The following is an 18,548-nucleotide window of genomic DNA, read 5'->3' on the forward strand; positions in this document are numbered from 1 at the left end:
TTGAATTGATTTCTATCAAACAACAGGAGAAAACTCCTGTTCAGCAAGTGAATTAACTTGAAATAAATTGCGCCATCGTGTGGACAGTTTTAAGGTGCATTACTCCTGTGTGAAATGATTTCACTTGATTAGTTTCGTGAATATGCAAGAAAATCGTGACTTTTACAGATCTACCACTAAATTAATCCAGCTGGAGTTCTATTCGACAGCTGCTAAAATCCTGTAATGATTATTCACGAGGTGATATTTCTAAATATTCATGAGGTAGGCGGGTCCATGGATGTCACGTGACCTAGCAGTTTTGCGGAGACCCAGAAACTGCCGGAGAGTTTTTCCGCCAGCAATATGCTTTAAGTACCCTCTAAGATCTCATCTGTTACATCCAAACTTCATCAACTTTACAGAAGGTGAGGTTTAGTTCAACTTAACTTTAATTATGTCTAACCAGAGCAGAAGCATTTCTCCTCAAATGAAGTGTGTTCACGTGTGCAGTAGTTTGAGATTCAGAAAGCTTGAGGCTCCAGAATGCTGACCCTACTCTTGCAGAGGAAACTACAGCGTTACTTCCGTCCCGTTTCATTTCAACTGTTTGTTTACATTCGGCCATTTTGCACAACTGTTGCTATAAATGAAAGCATTTCATCAAATTATATTTTAATTTAATATATCATCCTAATTTTAAAATGCACCCTTACCAACGTATACCATGTTTTAGCTAACTGTGGTATTTTGGTGGAAATGTTGTAGATTCGTAAATTATCAATTGGGGGATTGAGGGGTCTACTTTAATTATTTAAAACTTTTAAATTAAAATATTTTTAAAAAAAAATTTTTACATTTAAATGTTTAGTTTGCTATAAGTTATAATTTATAGTTGTTATATGATATGTAATGAGCTTGTTTATTTTTATAGTTATAGTAGTTACTTAGTATAAAAGTTAGCAGTTTGTTGCAGTTATAGTTTACAGCAGTTATAGCTTATATTTAAGGGTACTTACAGGAATATTCCTGGTTCAGAAGTTAAGCTCAATCAATGGCATTTGTGATATTATGCTGAATACCACAAAAAATAATTTCGATTTGTCCCTCATTTTCTTAAAAAAAAAAAAAAAAAAACAAGCAAAAAATTGCGTTTTCAGTGAGGCACTTACAATGGAAATGAATGGGGCCCAATCGGGAAACATTAAAATACTGTTTCGAAAGTATAGCCACAAGACATAAACTGGAGACATAAGCAGGACAGACGGCTCGCAGAACCCGCAGTGGTCTGATACGTCTAAATCCTCGGATGTGCGGTTGTTACAGAGCAATATCTGACCACTGGATGGCGCCACTGACTAATCAGAATAGAGTATTCCAGAGAGCTGTGCTATAAAATCACTTTTTTCTCAAATCAGATCTTTTCAGGCTGACTGTTTGCACTATTAATTGCAAGTGATCAAATCAGATTTGCACGTTCAGACATAACCAACCTATCTGCATGGGTTGCTTTGTTAACGATGTAGGCGTACCCACATGACGATGCTTTCAAAACAGATGTGGGAAAAATGGAGGTGCATCATCTCGCTCTCCAAATAAGCGCCCTGTCTAGTCGCAGTGCAGAACTCCTTCGTCGCACGAGAAAACTCAGCGAGGGGGGAAACTGGTAAATATTGTGATGTTCCGTGCTGCAGTCACCGATTTTTGACGTCATCATTGTGTCGCGTTAAGAGTGACGCAAAAGACCATTTGAAATCCGATTTGAGCAGCCAGAGCGTCCGGACTGAGACGCATCTGAAAAAATCAGATTTAAATCGCATTTGAAACCACCTCCTTATGTGGTTTGAATCAGATTCGGAAAAATTTAATGTGGTTTTTTGCTGTCCAGACTATCAAAGCTCATCTGGCTATGCAAAAAATCTGATTTTTAGTGGCAGTCTGAACATAGCCTTACTAACCTGTAAAGTTACATACAATTTTTCTACTTTGTTGCAATGACGACGAAATACTGTAAACCCTAAAACGACTGCAGAAATGACAATTTAAACAACTTCATAGCTCAATTAGTGCAGGAGTTTCAATAGAAAAATTTATATGTTTATACAATTATAAGCTTCACATTTCTATCCTTAAACCCTCCAAAAATTGGCCCCAGTTACTTCTATTGTAGATGTCTCACTGTAACCTCGATTTTTAATTTTGTGGTAATCAATTTTATGCCACAAATGCTGTCGATTGAGCTTAACTTGAATTTATCCCGGAATATTCCTTTAAGCTATTATTTGTCATACATTTGTTACATATACCATAGCTACATTGATCTAGCCATGATAAAGTGGATGCATCAGTTGTTTTGCTTGTGTTTACAATGGCCTTTCGATAAATATCAAATACTATGGTTATAGTACAAGAACAGTGGAACATTTTCAGTAGTGCATGAATGAAATACATTTTGTACATGTATGTTTAGATTGTAACATTAGTAATGATGTTATTTCATGTTTTATAGACAGCCTGGATGCATAGTACAAACATGTCTAAGCCAGTTTTTCATAATCCTCAACTGCTCTCGTTGGATCAGAAATGCACCAAATGTCTGTTAGAGACGTTCGTCAAGCGTAGCCTCAGCCTGAATGACGGAGGTAAGAAACATCAGCTGAAACAATGCAAAAAAGTCAAAAAGCAGGAGCAAGGAAGCCAGGCCAGACGGGCATCTAGTGACAGCTCTGCTCACCGATTGTCCGTCGAATGGCTTGTGAAGACCACTGAGTGCACTGAATGCACAACATCAGCACCTGCTTTCCAGAAAAAGAGCCGGAAAACACCGAGCAGAACCAAATCGTTCTTTAGGGGCTTTCTCAACCTCTTCACTAAGAAGAAGTTTGACCCGAATTTGAAAGGGAAGAGTGTTTTAGAAACAGACTCTGGACATTCTACAACAGAACAGAGGCCTGATGAGTCGGTTGGAAGCTCATCCGTCCACAGTGAGATGGTGAGGAAAAAAAACTCTCTGAAGAGGATCTCGTTCAGCAATCAAAATGGTGAGACGGCAGAATCAGACCGTTTTAACTTTCAGCACACTGAGTGTTGAGCATAAAAACAGGCAAATTAAGATTTGCTCGTTGGCCACTTGTCTCCACTTTAAAGTTTATTGTGGCCTAAAAGCAGCCACAACATGTAAAAATGTCCAAGTTTGCTTTTTCAAGGTGACAAAAAAAAAAAAAAGTGTTAAATAAATTGTATCATCAACCCGACATGTCAAAATGCATTTATTTCCTTCCTAGAAAAAAAAAAAAAAAAAATGTGTAACTTTTTACAATTTGTAACTAGTAACATTTTCCAAACAAAACCTTCCACAGTATAAAGACAGAAAATTGCACCAATTCAAGTAACATCAAACATTTCCCTATTCAACACAAATGGGAGGTTGACTAATTGAAAGATCTAGTCTGCATAGGTTGCATATTCATTGCAATGGGAATTAAATCTCTTAAACTTTAATCCTCCACAATATTAATCGCATGGCAGACAGTGGGTCTGTTCCAAAACCTAGTGAGCCTCCTCAGGAGGCAGCATTTTAAGACATAGGCGCGCTCCCAACGCGAAGGCTGTCCCAAAAGGTATCTTAATTATGCTGCCTCTTAAGATATCTAATTTTGGCCAAATTCTAAGGTAGCATCGTGTGTATCCTTCCCCGGGTAGGCGATCCCAGAATGCACCGTGATGAACTTGGTGGAAAAATAAATCCAAGATGGCGGACGATGGCGGAGTGTGTGTGCTGTGCGTATTTATGCTCATTAGAGGATTGCGTCTTACCTCTCGCGTCACCTGTGATGAAATCCGTTGCGAGCTAAGTGTCTCATGCTCTGCGCATGAGGAGCGCAATTTGAATGATGCGCGGAGCTGCCGCCTATGTAGAGCATTCCAAATCACTCCCTTAAGAGGTATCATTTCAGTAAGGATGCTGCCACAGAAGGCAGTTGCCTATGTAGGCTGTAGACAGCGAGGCAGCTCATTAAGTTTTGGAACAGACCCAGTGGCTATCCGCTTTACTACAGCAGTAGTGAGAGTAGTGAGAGGACAGTTTGGTGATAGTTAAGACTTGACGTGCTTCTGTGGTAATTAAATTGTGCCTCACAGAGGCTGCAAAGTTCTTGATTTTTGTCACAAGTGCAATCTGGGCATGTTTTGTACAATAATTAGCTTCCTTTCTCCATCATTGATCATTGACACGGAATCACTGTGTTGTGTGTATTGGTGTGTGCGTCAGTGTAATGAGTCCGGGGCAGACACATTGCAAAGGTTCTGCCCTACTCCAACCAGTGTTTATGCTGCTTTATGCTTTATTAACACTAAACGCGTTAATCGCGTCTATGAAAAATTTACATGTTAAACTTTTTAAAGTAAGCACATGCGTTACCACGTTCATTTTGACAGCTCCAATTTTAATGCAAACTTTTTTCTTCTTTAGATAAATGTAGACAATTGAATTGTGAATAGTAGGACCAGGAACATGTATAAAGTAAGTAGGGTCAGTTTGACTGTAAATCGATTACACAACAATAATAAACATACGTGAACATTTGATCTTATTCAAATGAACGTGCACCCTGACATCTTGAAATTGCATGTATGAGATATTGATTTGTGACTTGGAGGAAGCTCTTTCTTGCCTTTTTTTTATTTTATTTTTTGTCTGCAGTATGTGTTATTCTGTAGCTGGCCACAACATTTAAAGTTGTCTTCTGTTAAATTGATCTGTGGTCCATAAACCATATTGTAACCTTGTAACCATATTATTTTAATCATTGTCTTTCTCTGCTCTATTTAGTTGTGAGTGTGGACTCTACTAATGCATACTTTGAGAGAGTGTCAGAGGAGCTAGAGTGGATTGTGAAGGAGATTCAGTTCAGTCCAAAAGAAGATTCTGCTCTACTGCCCTCTGCTGCTTGTGTAGGAGATGACAGCAGCCCTGCAGGTGACACTCTCTCTCATAAACATAGTAGTAAATTTGAGAACAGTAAAAATTCCCACACTATTCTCTCTTTGGTCTATGCATATATAAATTTTTGAAACACCAAGCTCATTTCAATTTAAAAACCACTAACAATTTTGACGTTAATATGCTACAGGTTGTATATATCACACATTTATCTCCATAGGTGATGACATTACTAACAGAATTATCAGTTTACTGAAGCAGCATGGAGATATTATTGATCAGAAGGTATGCATTTTAATTGTTTGATTGTTCACCCAAAATTGAAGTGTCTGTCACTTGTTCTTTCACTTTAATTTCTCAGTCAAACACAAAAGGAGATATTTTGAAGATGTCTATAGAATCCTAAATATTTGGCAATATGCAATATTGCTCGAGTTCTTTGTGGATATTTTGTGGAAATAGCCATTAAATGACCGACTCCTATTAGCAAACTGACATAAATGACTTAAGTTCAGGCATGAAACTCTGATAGGTTCTTTGAACTTGTCATCTGTTAGCCAATCGGCTTCCCACATGTGATATGTCAAGCCAGTCGGCTCTCATGGCGTAAACTGATTAGTCCTTTGACGTGTAATTGGGTAGCCAATCAACTTGCATCTCTCTCTTTGTCTAACATTTAAATGTGCTCAGTTTTGAAGATAAGCCGGTTTCACTGCAGCACGCTGCGAGACTATTCTCTTTGAAACCCAACTCCACCCTAGCACCACATGTCTAAATCTGCTACACGGGGATTGTATTTATGGCTAATTGTGCAGCAGCATGTCATACATGCTTGATGCAGCATGTTTTATGTTTTTATAATTTTGTAGCAGCATGTCCACATGCTTAATTCAGCATGTCTGTGTATGTTCTGGCAGTACCAAGTCTCTGTACTTGCTCTGCAGCAGCAGCAGCAGCATAACTGATCTAGTCCACCAAGACCAGTATCCTATTAGTATGTCATTTCCAATTAAAATGCTAAATCTTTCCGAGAGTTGTCGTGACTGAACTGTTGCTTGATCCCTTTATGGCATTTCTGTATAATTTTCTTTCTAGATCAAAAGGAACAGTAGTGTCCAAGTGTTCCTCCAGAGACTGTCTTACAGCTCCTTCCAGCAGCTGGCAGATGGCTACATAGCCCAGATCCCCAGTCCTCTTCCCAAGAGCACAGACGCTTCCCTGGAACTGGTCAGACTTGCCTTCACCCTGGACTTTACGGCCAAAGTGGCTGGATTGTGTGGCCAGACAGTCGGTCGAATCATGGGGTTTGGTAATCAATACCTGCAGGACTCCTTCACACAAATGTGCGCTGCCCACACACAGGTACAGTAAAAGCTGAAATGTAAAAGCCTAAAAACGCTATTTAAAGTAGTTGACCAGAATTTTGTTCTACAAAGCTGAAACACAGTAACTACATTGACATTGAAACTGAGAAAAAATGCCTTCAAAGTGTTTTGGTTGTCCAGCCATTAAATTAGTATATCTTGAATTTTTCATGAATGTCTTGTGTTGTGATAAAGACCCAATATTTTCTATCTTTTTTTTTTTTTTTAATGTAAGGTTGATAGAAAGGAACATTTAATTGATTTGATCATTTACCTCACCCTTTTTTATCAGAACTATAATAAGATATCCATCCTTTTTTATGCATAGTTTATGCATTTATAAATCTTTCCTATTCTTAACTTTTTACAAATCTTTCCAGTTCTGCCTACTTTAATAATTGTACATATTAATGGGCCTATGCAGTTAATCATAATCAGTTCATAAAATACATTTCAATGGTTCATTTTAAGGACATTTTTGTTTATGTGCAATGGTCAGTTTTGGTACTTTGATAATGTAAAATCTGGATCCGGTCCCACTTTTTATTAGGTGTCTTTAACTACTATTTACTAACATAAAAATACAATACAGTGTACTTATGAGTAACTACATATTGTTCTGCAAAACTCTCACAAGATTCATATTTGATGCTACTTAGGTTGCTGTACGGGTAGGTTTAGGGTTGGGTGAGGCTTAGGGATAAGTATAACAGTGTAACCACAGATGTAATTAAATGCAGGTACTTTAAATGTAAGTACAATTCAACAATATGCATGTGCATAATTATTACATAATAAGTATCAAATGCTTAAGTAGTTGAAGACACCTAATATAAAGTGGGTCCCTAAATCCTAAAGCAAAATGTTATTTTTAGACATAATATAAGATATGTTCTGGAATGCACCGGAAGTTTTAGTTTTTAATCATAAAAGAGCACATAAGCAGAGATTGTTTAGCAGAGACGTGCCACTTCTATTCAAATGAATGGTAGAAATTGGAACGCTCAACCAAGGAGCTCTAGCGCCCAACGGTCAATGGATGTAGAAAGGAAGTCCCGCCTTACAGTTTGTCATCTTTCATATCATGTTGTTTTATGTCCAATTAGGTCTGTGGAGATTTGGAAGGACAGAACACCAGTGATCCTGACTGATGGCTCTGAGGTTATAAATGTGTAGTCATAAAGTGCAATAGCCTTAACTCAGGGGAAAAAAACACTTTGATATACTCTATGTGCTGATACTTTTGTGAACTTAGCCAATTGTAGTCTGTTTATACTGTAGTCTTTATACAATGAACTCATGTGTTACCACCAGTGTTTCCTTTAGGATTTGTTTTTGTAGTGAGAGGCAATGACAGTCAGTGAGGACAACACAACAGAAAGTTATGTCTGTCTTTCTGGTCACATGCTGTACAATTCACATGCACAGAACTCGGCTAATATTTACATTTTGGCCGTGGTGCTGCAGATGAATAGTGGTCCAGAAAGGATCAGGTTACCACTATAGGAATTAAAACAGTGTGGTATTGATGTTGAAGCTGTGACCTGCAAACTGTTTTTGTGTCTTGTTTACATGGAAATTGTAGAAAAATAGTACCGGCGAAATTACTATTTTGGTGGTTTTTAAAATAAAAAAAAGACACTTTCTTTTTATGCTTGAACACATTTACAGAAGTGATTATTTTTCACCATGTGGTGAAATTTTTTGGCTGAATAACAGAAAAATGTGAGTTGATCTGGTCTCTTGTGTGTTTAAGCAATTACATGCAACCAGGGACTAAAAATGAAATGCTTTTCAGTTTGTTTTGAGCAAAAACTGTATTTTTTTCATTCCGGTTCAGAAGTTCTGCAGCCTCCTTTCCAAAAGGTCACCAGTTAGAACAAAATGAAAGAACGGTTATAACGTTCTTTTTAAAATGACAATACTCTCCGCTATGGGGTGGGTGAAATAACAATTGCAGTGTTACCAGATCTCGCAAGAGAAACAAGCTCAAAATAAGCCACTTGCCTCACCAAAATAAGTGAAATAAGCAATTTTTTTTTTCCTATGGTGGATTTATCAGCATAGAAATCATAAGCAGTTCATTAACAGTTAAGTATCATTTTTACAGATCTGCTTCTCAGTCAAAACCCGGCAGCATCAAATCTTTATTAATGCATCATATCTAACAATCATTCAGTGAAGACTTGGAAACAACTGAGAAATATACCTCTAATAAGGTTTTTTCTTTTGTTGTATCTGGATTATCTGTGCATGTATACAGTATGTAGGATTTATTCATAGTTGTTAAAAAGGTCTTCATTCAGAGAATGCTTCATTCACAACGGGCAATTAAGCAAAGAAATGTGTGATGCAACAGTTTCCTTCAGGATCAAAGCAGATTTTTCAGGCAACATGAAGTGGTGTAGTTCCAAAAATGTACTGTGATAAACTCTTTGGCCTTTGATTTCATTAAAAAATTGGAACAAAATTAACCGGTTTTAACTGGTTACCAGCATTTAAAAATAACGTATTCACTCTGGAACAATTGAAAATCACTTTGTTCCGGTTTTCGGTTACATTCTGCTAAAAGTTTTCTTCGTTTTTGTTCCTTGAACCGTTTTTAGTCCCTGAATGCAACGTCCTCATTTCAGAAATGGTATTTGGGTGAATCTCATAAAAACATGTCTGGGTCATAATTTAATCCAAAATCAAAAGAAAAAAAGTACTGTAATACAAGGACAAGTACTAAAAAAAACAAACAAGTCACTTTCGGCTTGCTCCCTGGGTTTCTAAATACAATTATTTAATTATTTTTATACACACTTCACAATCATATTTAATCAAAGTACACAATGATGACTAAGACTTTATAGATATTACAGTTTCATTTTCTGTTAATGCATGATTTTCTGTAAAGCTGCTTTGAAATGATGTGTTTTGAAAGGTGCTATACAAATAAAAATGACACAAAAAAAAATTGGTTTAAATGATGCTAATTACTAATATTACTAAATAACTACTCATACTAAAAACTAAATTTAATAATATATGAATACAGTAATGTGAATAAAAGCTTTTTTGCATTCTATTCTATATATATATATATATATATATACACACACACATGATATTACAGACAGTGGTAATGATCATTATTATAGGCTTCATTGTCTTAACTCTTTTTCATGACCTTCCCCCATTTACGCTAAACAACATTGGATTTTGCACTGAAAATTAGTTATGATGACTATCATGTGATTTCATTTGGTTAAGTCAGGTTGAGCATCTCCTTGGACATAATGCACAGTAATTGGTCAAGCTTTTTATCTGAGGAACGTGGCATCACCAGTAGATGTTTGTCTTGATGGGGGTAAATGAGGTATCACAGGACTCACCACTGCATGACTAAGGCCATGCTTAGGCATGCTCTGTTTGATGCTGTTGTGCTTCTAATATAGGGTACATTTACTAAAACATATTTTGTCATTTTAACCTCTGTTTTGATGAGATAATGGATTTCTAGATGGTTTGAAATTAAATAATGGTGGCATTGAAGTTGTGCCTGGAACTGTATTAGCCACCACCCCAGTCATTTGAAAGTCTCCTGTTTAAACACATTGTCCATTGAGCACCATTGATAATCAATTTAAACTGAATCCTGGAGTTTTAGTGTCAGTGCTTGATGTAACCAGGGTCATGCGATATATATGTATCAGTAAATTGTGGTGCACAGTACACGTGTCCCATTCAAATTCAAAATGGGAAATCTGCTTGTAATGTTCATTTTTAACCATCTATTATTTATTGTATATAGTGAATTATTACATAAACAGAATATTATACTGTTACTTAGAATGTAAGTAAACCACAAACTACACTATTCTTAAAATAATTTCACAACCTTTCAACACTCTATAACACTTGCTTCAAAACTTCTCCCTAATGATTATGATGGATAAACAATAATAAAAAAAAACAACACCATCTAGGTCACAGGAGAAAAGCGTGATAAGCGTAAGTTGCATTATGTTTTACTTCGCAAGTCTTTTAACATTACTAGAGCTTTTTTTTTAAATTATTATTATTCAAGGCATAAAGTATGCATGCTTGATGCTTTTAATGGATTGATTTATCAATCTGGATGTAATGATTAACATTACATATCTCGGTTTGTATGTGTTTAATGTCTTTTCACATGTCCAACATGTTTCTGTAATGTGTGTTGCACCTCAATCCTGTGTCTTCTCCATTTGCTCTCCATTTCTAGTGAACACAGAAGTGTGTAGAGATTAGGGAGGGTCTGTGCCATAGAGGGACTCCCTGGAAAAGGAGTAGAGACCTGACCATTCAGACTAGAGGAGGCCACATTTCTTTCAGCATACTCTCTTGCCCTCTGATACTCAGTGTGAACTAGCAAAGGGATAAAACTGAACAGACCCAAAAGCCTTGAGAAAAACAAAACAAAACAGAACAGAAGCCATGAGACTTGAATTTAAACAATGACACCTCAAATTTCAGTAATGCACTTACAGGTCTCTTAGGCCTTTCCTCAGTGTAGACAAGCAAATGTTGAGCACAAAGATTATGAAGAGTTTAACCCCCTGCCAGAGCCAGTATACCACCACCGTAGCATGTGCGATCCATTTCTGATACCTCAAAAACAACAATTCCAAACATCGCAATTGCTCACATGTATTCTCAAAATATTGCTTCTCAAATTAGAAATTTGTGTAAACCTAGAAATTGACAATGATGAAAGGAGTAGTTCAAACAAAAATAGAATTTTGACATTATCAACGCTTGTTCCAAGCATGTTTGACTTTCTTCCGTTGAACATAAAATGAGTTATTTTGCTAAATGTCCTGGCCACTCTTTTCCATATATGAAAGTGATTGGGAAAGCATGCTGTAGAGTTAAAAAAAAAAAAAGTACCATGAAAATACCATAAATGTGGTCCATATAACTTGTACGCTGCATTGCACATCTTTTAGATGAAGTTCCTGTTTACAAACAATGCCCCGCCCCTTACGGGTTCTTTTGGTAGCCCTGAAAAGAACTGCTGTCAATGGCTGCTTCGCTCACATTGTGCTGAAACTGCCCAAAAAGTGCTGTTTGTGGGGGTTGGAACATCCTGTTTCCCACAGATTATTGGAGAGTGGGGCTTTTTTAAATTTCCACCACATTATTGCATCAGGAAAAACACAGGATTTTACATAAATGATGATGATAATTCATGGGTCACCGTCATTGTTATCGCATCTGCTCTATTAGACCCAGTTGACCCGCAGCAGCTGTTGTCGGATATTAACTTTTTTTAACGAAGAAATTACTTAAACTGATTGCAAATGGCTGTTTTTAATTTCCAAAGTGCTGTCGAATTGACAGATATGAGGTCAAATAAGATCTAACAACGATCTTATCTGATCAAGATCACCATATACGATATAACAGGAGGAACAGATCCCGTCTCCACCACCGCAGCACATGGACTACTGTTTGTGAAAGGAAGTTAATAAAAATAATGTCATACAGCGAAAATTATGTCTTTGCATTTTATTTAAATGCTGTAAAGAAAAGGCTGAAATTTAAGTTGTTATTTGTTGAAAATCTTCCTTACCATTCCAGACTGATCTCACTGTGAAATTGGCGATAGTAGGTTGAAAGTTCTTGAGCTAAACTCCGTCTGTGTTTAGCGAAAGCGTGGTGTCACAGGTGTGACTTCCAGTTTCCGGGTGAAATGTCCACAAAGGGGCACCAAAACATGTAAGTCCATTTATCCTTCTAATTCATCGTCAAAGTCATTTAACACTACAAACTTCTTATGAATGTGCTGTCTTTGTTTATATCACAATTGCTTGACAGGAAATCAAATCTATAAAGGACGCAGACAGTGCAATAACCGGAATAGAACCTCAGAATGAAATTGCACTTAATCCAGCCCATTAGCAGTTTACACGCGCGATTTTGCCAAACCCACTTGCGCTTAGACTTAGCGCATGCTTGCACAAACATACCAAAAGTTCATGGCCATGCCCATTGACTTTTCATGTATGACTTATGGCATAGCGCTGCACTCTTAAAATAGGGACCGTTGCATTCTCAATGTTGCCACAAGGGGTGCTATAGTGGACATTAGTGTGAACTGTCTGCTCATATGGTGAATTTTCTCTTTCAAGTCAACCATGGTCATGGCAGAGCAACAGTTGGAAGAGAATATTGCTAAGCTAGTAAAGTAAAGTTAATGTGTTTTATAGCAACCTACCTGAATAGAAGACATTCGGGTTTAAAGCATAATCTTTTGAATGTAACTCCACTGCTCCCTTGAGTACTGAAGTTTGTTACCACCACTGTAATGCATGTATGCATGTTCAGCCGGACCACACTTTGGTAATGAGTTGGCCAAGCACTCGCATCCGTGTTCGTGAACTTGCGTAAATGATGTGCATTAAGTTCTCACTTGTCTCCTGATCAATCATTGACGAACATCATTGACATTAAACCTGCCGTAATGCTTCTTGAGTAAATTACAATTGTTTGTTTGTTTGTTTGTTTATTTTATTTATTTTTTTGGTGAACTATTCCTTTCTGCTTTAAATTTGCCACTTTTATGCATCTTATGAAAATGTACAATGCTGAAATAAATTATAATTGAATCAGTACCTGTCCATGAAAGTTGTTGCACTCCAGATTGGCAGTGTGAACAGGAAGAGCAGGTATGATAGTGTCCGTTGAGATAACGAGACATTCGGATTACTCATAATCTCTATCTGACCCATGATATTACACAGCAGCACTGAAAATGGTGAATAAGAATGTAATTTCTCTTCTTTATTGCATCCTCCATCAATGGTTTAATTAGAAATGTAAATAAGACAATACCTTCCTGAACTTTTACAGATGAATTCTTATGTACTGCCTGCTCTTGATGGGATGGACCCATTGATAAGCCCACCCAACTGACAATCTTCTCCTCAGGGTGTTCCAGGTAGTTTTGCTGGAATTCCTCCTCCTGGTCTCGTCCCTCTGCATCATCAGTCTGTGTTAGCATCCAGTGATCTGAGCTCCGTGAATCATCAGACACTTCAGAATCCCTTCTCAATTCGGGGTACAAATGCAAAGCGTCTGTTGAGGTGTATGAGAGAGTTATTAAAGGAATAATTCACACAAAAATTAACATAATTATATATTTACCCTCATGCCGTTGTCAACATGTGGTCACTATGAACTGCTATTATATGGAAAGAGCTGCTTAAAGAGTCTACTGTATACTTCAGTGATCCATAGAAAAAATAAATAAAAGTAAATGAGTTTGGAACAATATGAGGTGAGTTAAAAATGACAGCATTTTCTTTTTTGAAGGAACCAATATTGAGAATGCAGCTTTAACCACCATTGTAAACTGTTTTTTTTTTTTTTTTATAATAATAATAATAATAATTATAATAATATATATATATACACATATGTTTTATCAGGTAACCTAAAAATGTCCTTCATGTGGTAAAATCTAAATTAACAGTTTTTTCTTCGAGTCAAAATTTTTTTCATTGTAATTAAACTGACAAATATTTTGACACTATCAAAAGTAGTTTTTATGGGTTAGATGAAGTAGAAATAGATCCTTAAGATAACATTTTCCACTTTTTCTGGGTGTATTTGTGATATATTGACACTCACTGTTCCGCTGCAGAAAATAAACAGTATCTTGGTATCCACTGTAAAATGCCTTCTTCAGAATCTGTTGATCAACAATAAATAACATCAAACCAATGAAATATTTAAGTTTTATTATTAAGAAATCTTATAAAAGTGTTACACACTGTTTTCAGTGCATACTGATGTTACAGTAACATCACTTTTTCCCCACAGCTGCCATATTCGTGACCATATATATATAAAAACTCAAAAAATTATTTTGATTCATGCCAAGTCCCAGAAAAGGTGTATACAGGTCTGAGGTCAGCACAAATGTTGCCAAATTTAAATACACACTACCGTTCAAAATTTTAGAGTCACTTACTTTTTATTTTATTTTTATTTATTTATTTTTTTCACATTTTAGAATAATAGTAAAGTCATCACAAATATGGAATAACATAAATGGAACTATGAGAATTATGTTGTGACTAAACAAAATCCAAAATAAATCAAAACTATGTTATATTTTAGCATCTTCAAAGTAGTCACCCTTTGCCTAGAATTTGCAGACATGTACTCTTGACATTTTCTCAACCAACTTCTTGAGGTATCACCCTGGGATGCTTTTTAAACAGTATTGAAGGAGTTCCCATCTATATGTTGGGCACTTATTGGCTGCTTTTCTTTATTATTCGGTCCAAGTCATCAATTTCAAACACTTTTTTATTTTTTTTTATTACATTTTAGTTTTATAATGAAATAAATTAATATGGTTGCACAATTATATTTTTGTTTACAAAACTAATTTCAAACATTTAAGCATACGCCTTCAGATCAAAAGATTTTTAAGATCATGAGAAACCTTTCGGGCAAGCTTGGTTCAGGCAAACCCCAAACATTTGAACGATAGTGTATTTTATTCATGAGTCATCTCTGTAAGCTGGTGAGTCTGATGCGTGATCGGCGAGTACACACACGCACACCGGTACATCACCGTATACATCTCTCATTTAGAAGTTACTAATGTTATTGTGTTGTTTTCTGGTTTGATTTGACCACAATATTATAAACCATTAGAGTGATGATCCCATCTGTATGAATGTAAGAGCTGCTTTTAACTCCTGAAGAAGGCTTTTGTCACATCCTACAGCGCAGCAAATTGAAGGTATATGGAATTTTGGTCGAAATCATGGCGCCGTGGTCATTCAGTGATGTCTCACTAAACAGTTCAATATATACTGTATCTTCATAAGATACAGTATATATTGAACTGTTTAATGTGACATCACTGAATGAACAGTTCCTTTAAAGGAAAAGTTCACCCACAATGGAAATTTTCTCATCATTTACCCACCCTCATGCCAAAATGTACAGTGAAAAAGGAGTTATATTTTGATCTGTTTTCACCCAAAATCAATTGGATCGCTTTTGAAGACACAGATTATACAACTGGAGTCTTATGGATGACTTTTATGCTGCCTTTATGTGCTTTTGGAGCTTCAAAGTTTGGTCACCATTCACTTGCATTGTATTGACCTACAGCTGTACTGAGCTGAAATATTTGTCTAAAAATCTTAATTTTGCAGAAGAAAGAAAGTCATGCATATCTGGGATGGCAAGAAGGTGAGTAAATGCTGAGAGAATTTTCATTTTAGGGTGAACTATCCCTTTAAATTCATGTGATGACATGTTGTTTGAAGCTCTCACCCTCCAGTCCCGAGGGAACATAGCATCTACCAGTCTAATGAAATTAGTCAGAGAGAACTCGAGGGAAAGCTGTTGAATGATCACATCACACAGGGTGGTGGAGGTATCAGAGGGACAGATGTCCATCTCGCCAGCAAACGGGGAGATGGTGAGGGTGGGAGAGGAATCCTCAAAGGGCTGGATGTTTGTGAAACCTCCATCCATGTAGTGCTGGAATTAAGTGTAGAGGTTTTCCATTTTTAGCATATTTGAAAGGCTTTCAGAGAACTCTAATAGATGTATATTCTAATAGAAATCAGAATTTTTACTCACCTCACCTTTATACTGTGGTGGAATCATGCCAGAGTATACAGGAACAAAACAGCTGCACAAAAGTGCCTTATAGTGGAGGGGAAAAAAATTAAAGGTAAAGGTGAGAGAAGAAAATGAGACAGCACAGTTTCAGAAATTAATTGAAGTATTGTTGGAGGCCAGCTCTTGAGATCTGTTCTCAGATCAGTATAATCATAAAAAAAAGATTAAGACACATTTACAAATTTAAGAATCTCCTATAACTTCATTTTTCTGAGCTATGATTGAAGTTACTTTTAACCAACTGTCTCCACTAAGTGTTCATGCTACACGTGTTACATATTAATATAATTCATTTCAAAGCCATAACAATGTTTATTAATTAACAATACTCACTTATTAAGTACTTGGTGTTTATTTGTGTTACAAAGTACTTAAAAATGTAATTGCACTTATAGAATAGACACTGTAATGTGAAGTGTGATTGAAGATACTTCTGAAACACTTGCTCCAGCATTTGCAATGCTTACTTTTATTAAGTCTTCATTGGAATGAAATTCTGACACTAGGATGTTTTTTCTGTCAGGGATGCGAGTCATGGAAACATGCAAACGGCCGCTGGCCAGACCATAGGCATTATCAGGCAGTGTGCGCTGCAGTGTGACCTCCAACCATCTGAAAATGTCAACCGTCGGATTGAGAAGACCAAGTGGATGTTGTTTTGTGAATCGCGCAAATTCCAAAAACTGGTCTCGCACACGACCTATGAGAAGAAAGAGGTGATCTAATGATTCATGAGTTATTTTCAAGGAAATCATAAGTCATTTAGCTGCACTTTAAGAAATGGATATCTTCAGTTGTCAACTTAAAGAGCATTTTCTAGGCTACTTGACATTACAGTTAAAAAGGACTTGCATTGGTGTAACCTAATAAAGAATGTTAATTCAGCCAGAATAAAACTTGAATACAAGTTATTTTCAATGTTACAACATGAAGTAAATTTTAGGTTGTTTCACAAAACATTTTTACTGTGTGAGCCTTTTATCCAAAAGTTACATAAGTGATTCTTACAGTACAATTAAAGGGATAGTTCTCCCAAAAATGACAATTCTCTCATGATTTACTCACCCTCAGGCCATTCCAGATGTGTATGACTTTATTTCTTCAGCAGAACACAAATTAAGATTTTTTAGAAGAATGTTTCAGTTCTGCAGGTCCAAACAATGCAAGTGAATGGGTGCCAAAAATATGAAGCTCCAAAATCCACATAAAGGAAACATAAAAGTTATCCATATGACTTCAGTGGTTAAATCCATGTGTTCAGACATGGTATGATAGGTATGGATGAGAAACAAATCAATAATTAAGTCATTTTTTGCCCAGTAGGGGGCACGAAGAATGTGAATCACCAAAAACTCAAGGAGAAAGTGAAGGAAAAAGGGCTTAAATATTGATCTGTTTCTCACTCACACCTATCAAATCACTTCTAAAGACATGGATTTAACCACCATAGTCGTCTGGAGTACTTTTATGTTTCCCTTATGTGGATTTTGTAACTTCAAAATTTTGGCACCAATTTACTTGAATTGTATGGACATACAGAGCTGAAAAATTATTCTGAAAATCTTTGTTTGTGTTCTGCAGATAAGAGAAAGTCATACACATCTGGGATGGCATGAGGGTGAGTAAATGATGAGAGAATTTTCATTTTTAGGTGAACTATCCCTTTAAGAACACTCTGCCTTGGGCAAACTGGGGTTAAGTATTAATTCTGTTTTTTATTGGTTTCATTATTCAAAAATGTGCTTAATGTGGTCACATCTAAATTAACTGGTATGATTCAAGTAAAAAAAAAAATTGATTTAACATCACTGAATGAACTTGATTACATTAAGTTACAACAACAAAACAAATTTTAAGGGTTAGACCAGGTGACCACTTTTTACAGTTTATAATGAACCTAAAAAATCAAATCAGTGGAGGTTATTAATAGAAAATATCTCACATTACCTAGATTTGACCCACAAACAACAGCTGCAGCGACAAGAGACCCAGCAGACGCCCCGTAGACTCTCGGAGCGCTTTGTAGGATCCACGGTGCATTATCCAGAAGACTCTGTGCAACACCAAGCTGGTATGTTGCTAGAAAGCCAGAACCACAGAAAGACACCGAGAGATTCTCATTTTGAGAAAGAATATGTAAAGGTGATGACATGACTAGAACTATCTCTTCGGATGTCTGCTGGTATCGGTTCTTCAGATCTTTAACACACTTTTGGGGAGTCCCATCAGTGTGCAGTGCATTAAAAGAGGAGGTCACGGTATTATTAAATTGATAAGACCGCAGAAATCCATCCTTCCCTTGGACATCACCAATGATATAAAACAACCAAGAAGAATGAAATTCTGTCCCAAATCAATTCGTCACTGCATGCTGTCTGGAGTATGCATGTCTAATATATGTGTGAAAACACTCACTGTGCCTCAGAAGTAAATATCTGCATTATTATTTTCATTTGAGCAATCAGAAATACATTGAAGATGACTACCACCCCTGGAGTCGTGAGTTCAAATCCAGGGCGTGCTGAGTGACTCCAGCCAGGTTTCCTATTGGCCCGGTTGCTAGGTAGGGTAGAGTCACATGG

At 36.6% G+C, this 18,548-nt stretch overlaps 2 protein-coding genes across 3 annotated transcripts; one reads left to right on the forward strand and one right to left on the reverse strand.

The window, feature by feature from the left end:
* Positions 1-292: 292 nt before the first annotated feature.
* Positions 293-8,355, forward strand: LOC127418936 (uncharacterized). Its single transcript, XM_051659868.1, has 6 exons — positions 293-407; positions 2,489-3,020; positions 4,811-4,957; positions 5,142-5,206; positions 6,017-6,283; positions 7,392-8,355. Exons 2-6 carry the CDS (start codon positions 2,498-2,500, stop codon positions 7,434-7,436), a joined length of 1,047 nt encoding a protein of 348 aa, XP_051515828.1. The 5' UTR covers positions 293-407; positions 2,489-2,497; the 3' UTR covers positions 7,437-8,355.
* Positions 8,356-8,941: 586 nt separating this feature from the next.
* Positions 8,942-18,158, reverse strand: pnpla1 (patatin-like phospholipase domain containing 1). 2 transcript variants are annotated; one of them, XM_051659834.1, is made up of 9 exons: positions 17,914-18,158; positions 16,434-16,666; positions 15,925-15,990; positions 15,613-15,822; positions 13,945-14,005; positions 13,147-13,389; positions 12,928-13,060; positions 10,798-10,920; positions 8,942-10,694 (listed from the first exon to the last, which is right to left on the reverse strand). In XM_051659834.1, exons 1-9 carry the CDS (start codon positions 18,116-18,118, stop codon positions 10,448-10,450), a joined length of 1,521 nt encoding a protein of 506 aa, XP_051515794.1. In that variant the 5' UTR covers positions 18,119-18,158; the 3' UTR covers positions 8,942-10,447. The 2 variants fall into 2 exon arrangements, with proteins under 2 accessions (XP_051515794.1, XP_051515793.1); XM_051659833.1 differs by having other exon boundaries at positions 8,942-10,712.
* Between the last annotated feature and the right edge of the window lie 390 nt (positions 18,159-18,548).

The sequence above is a fragment of the Myxocyprinus asiaticus genome, chromosome 28 (genome assembly GCF_019703515.2).
Source record: "Myxocyprinus asiaticus isolate MX2 ecotype Aquarium Trade chromosome 28, UBuf_Myxa_2, whole genome shotgun sequence".
Lineage (NCBI taxonomy): Eukaryota > Metazoa > Chordata > Actinopteri > Cypriniformes > Catostomidae > Myxocyprinus > Myxocyprinus asiaticus.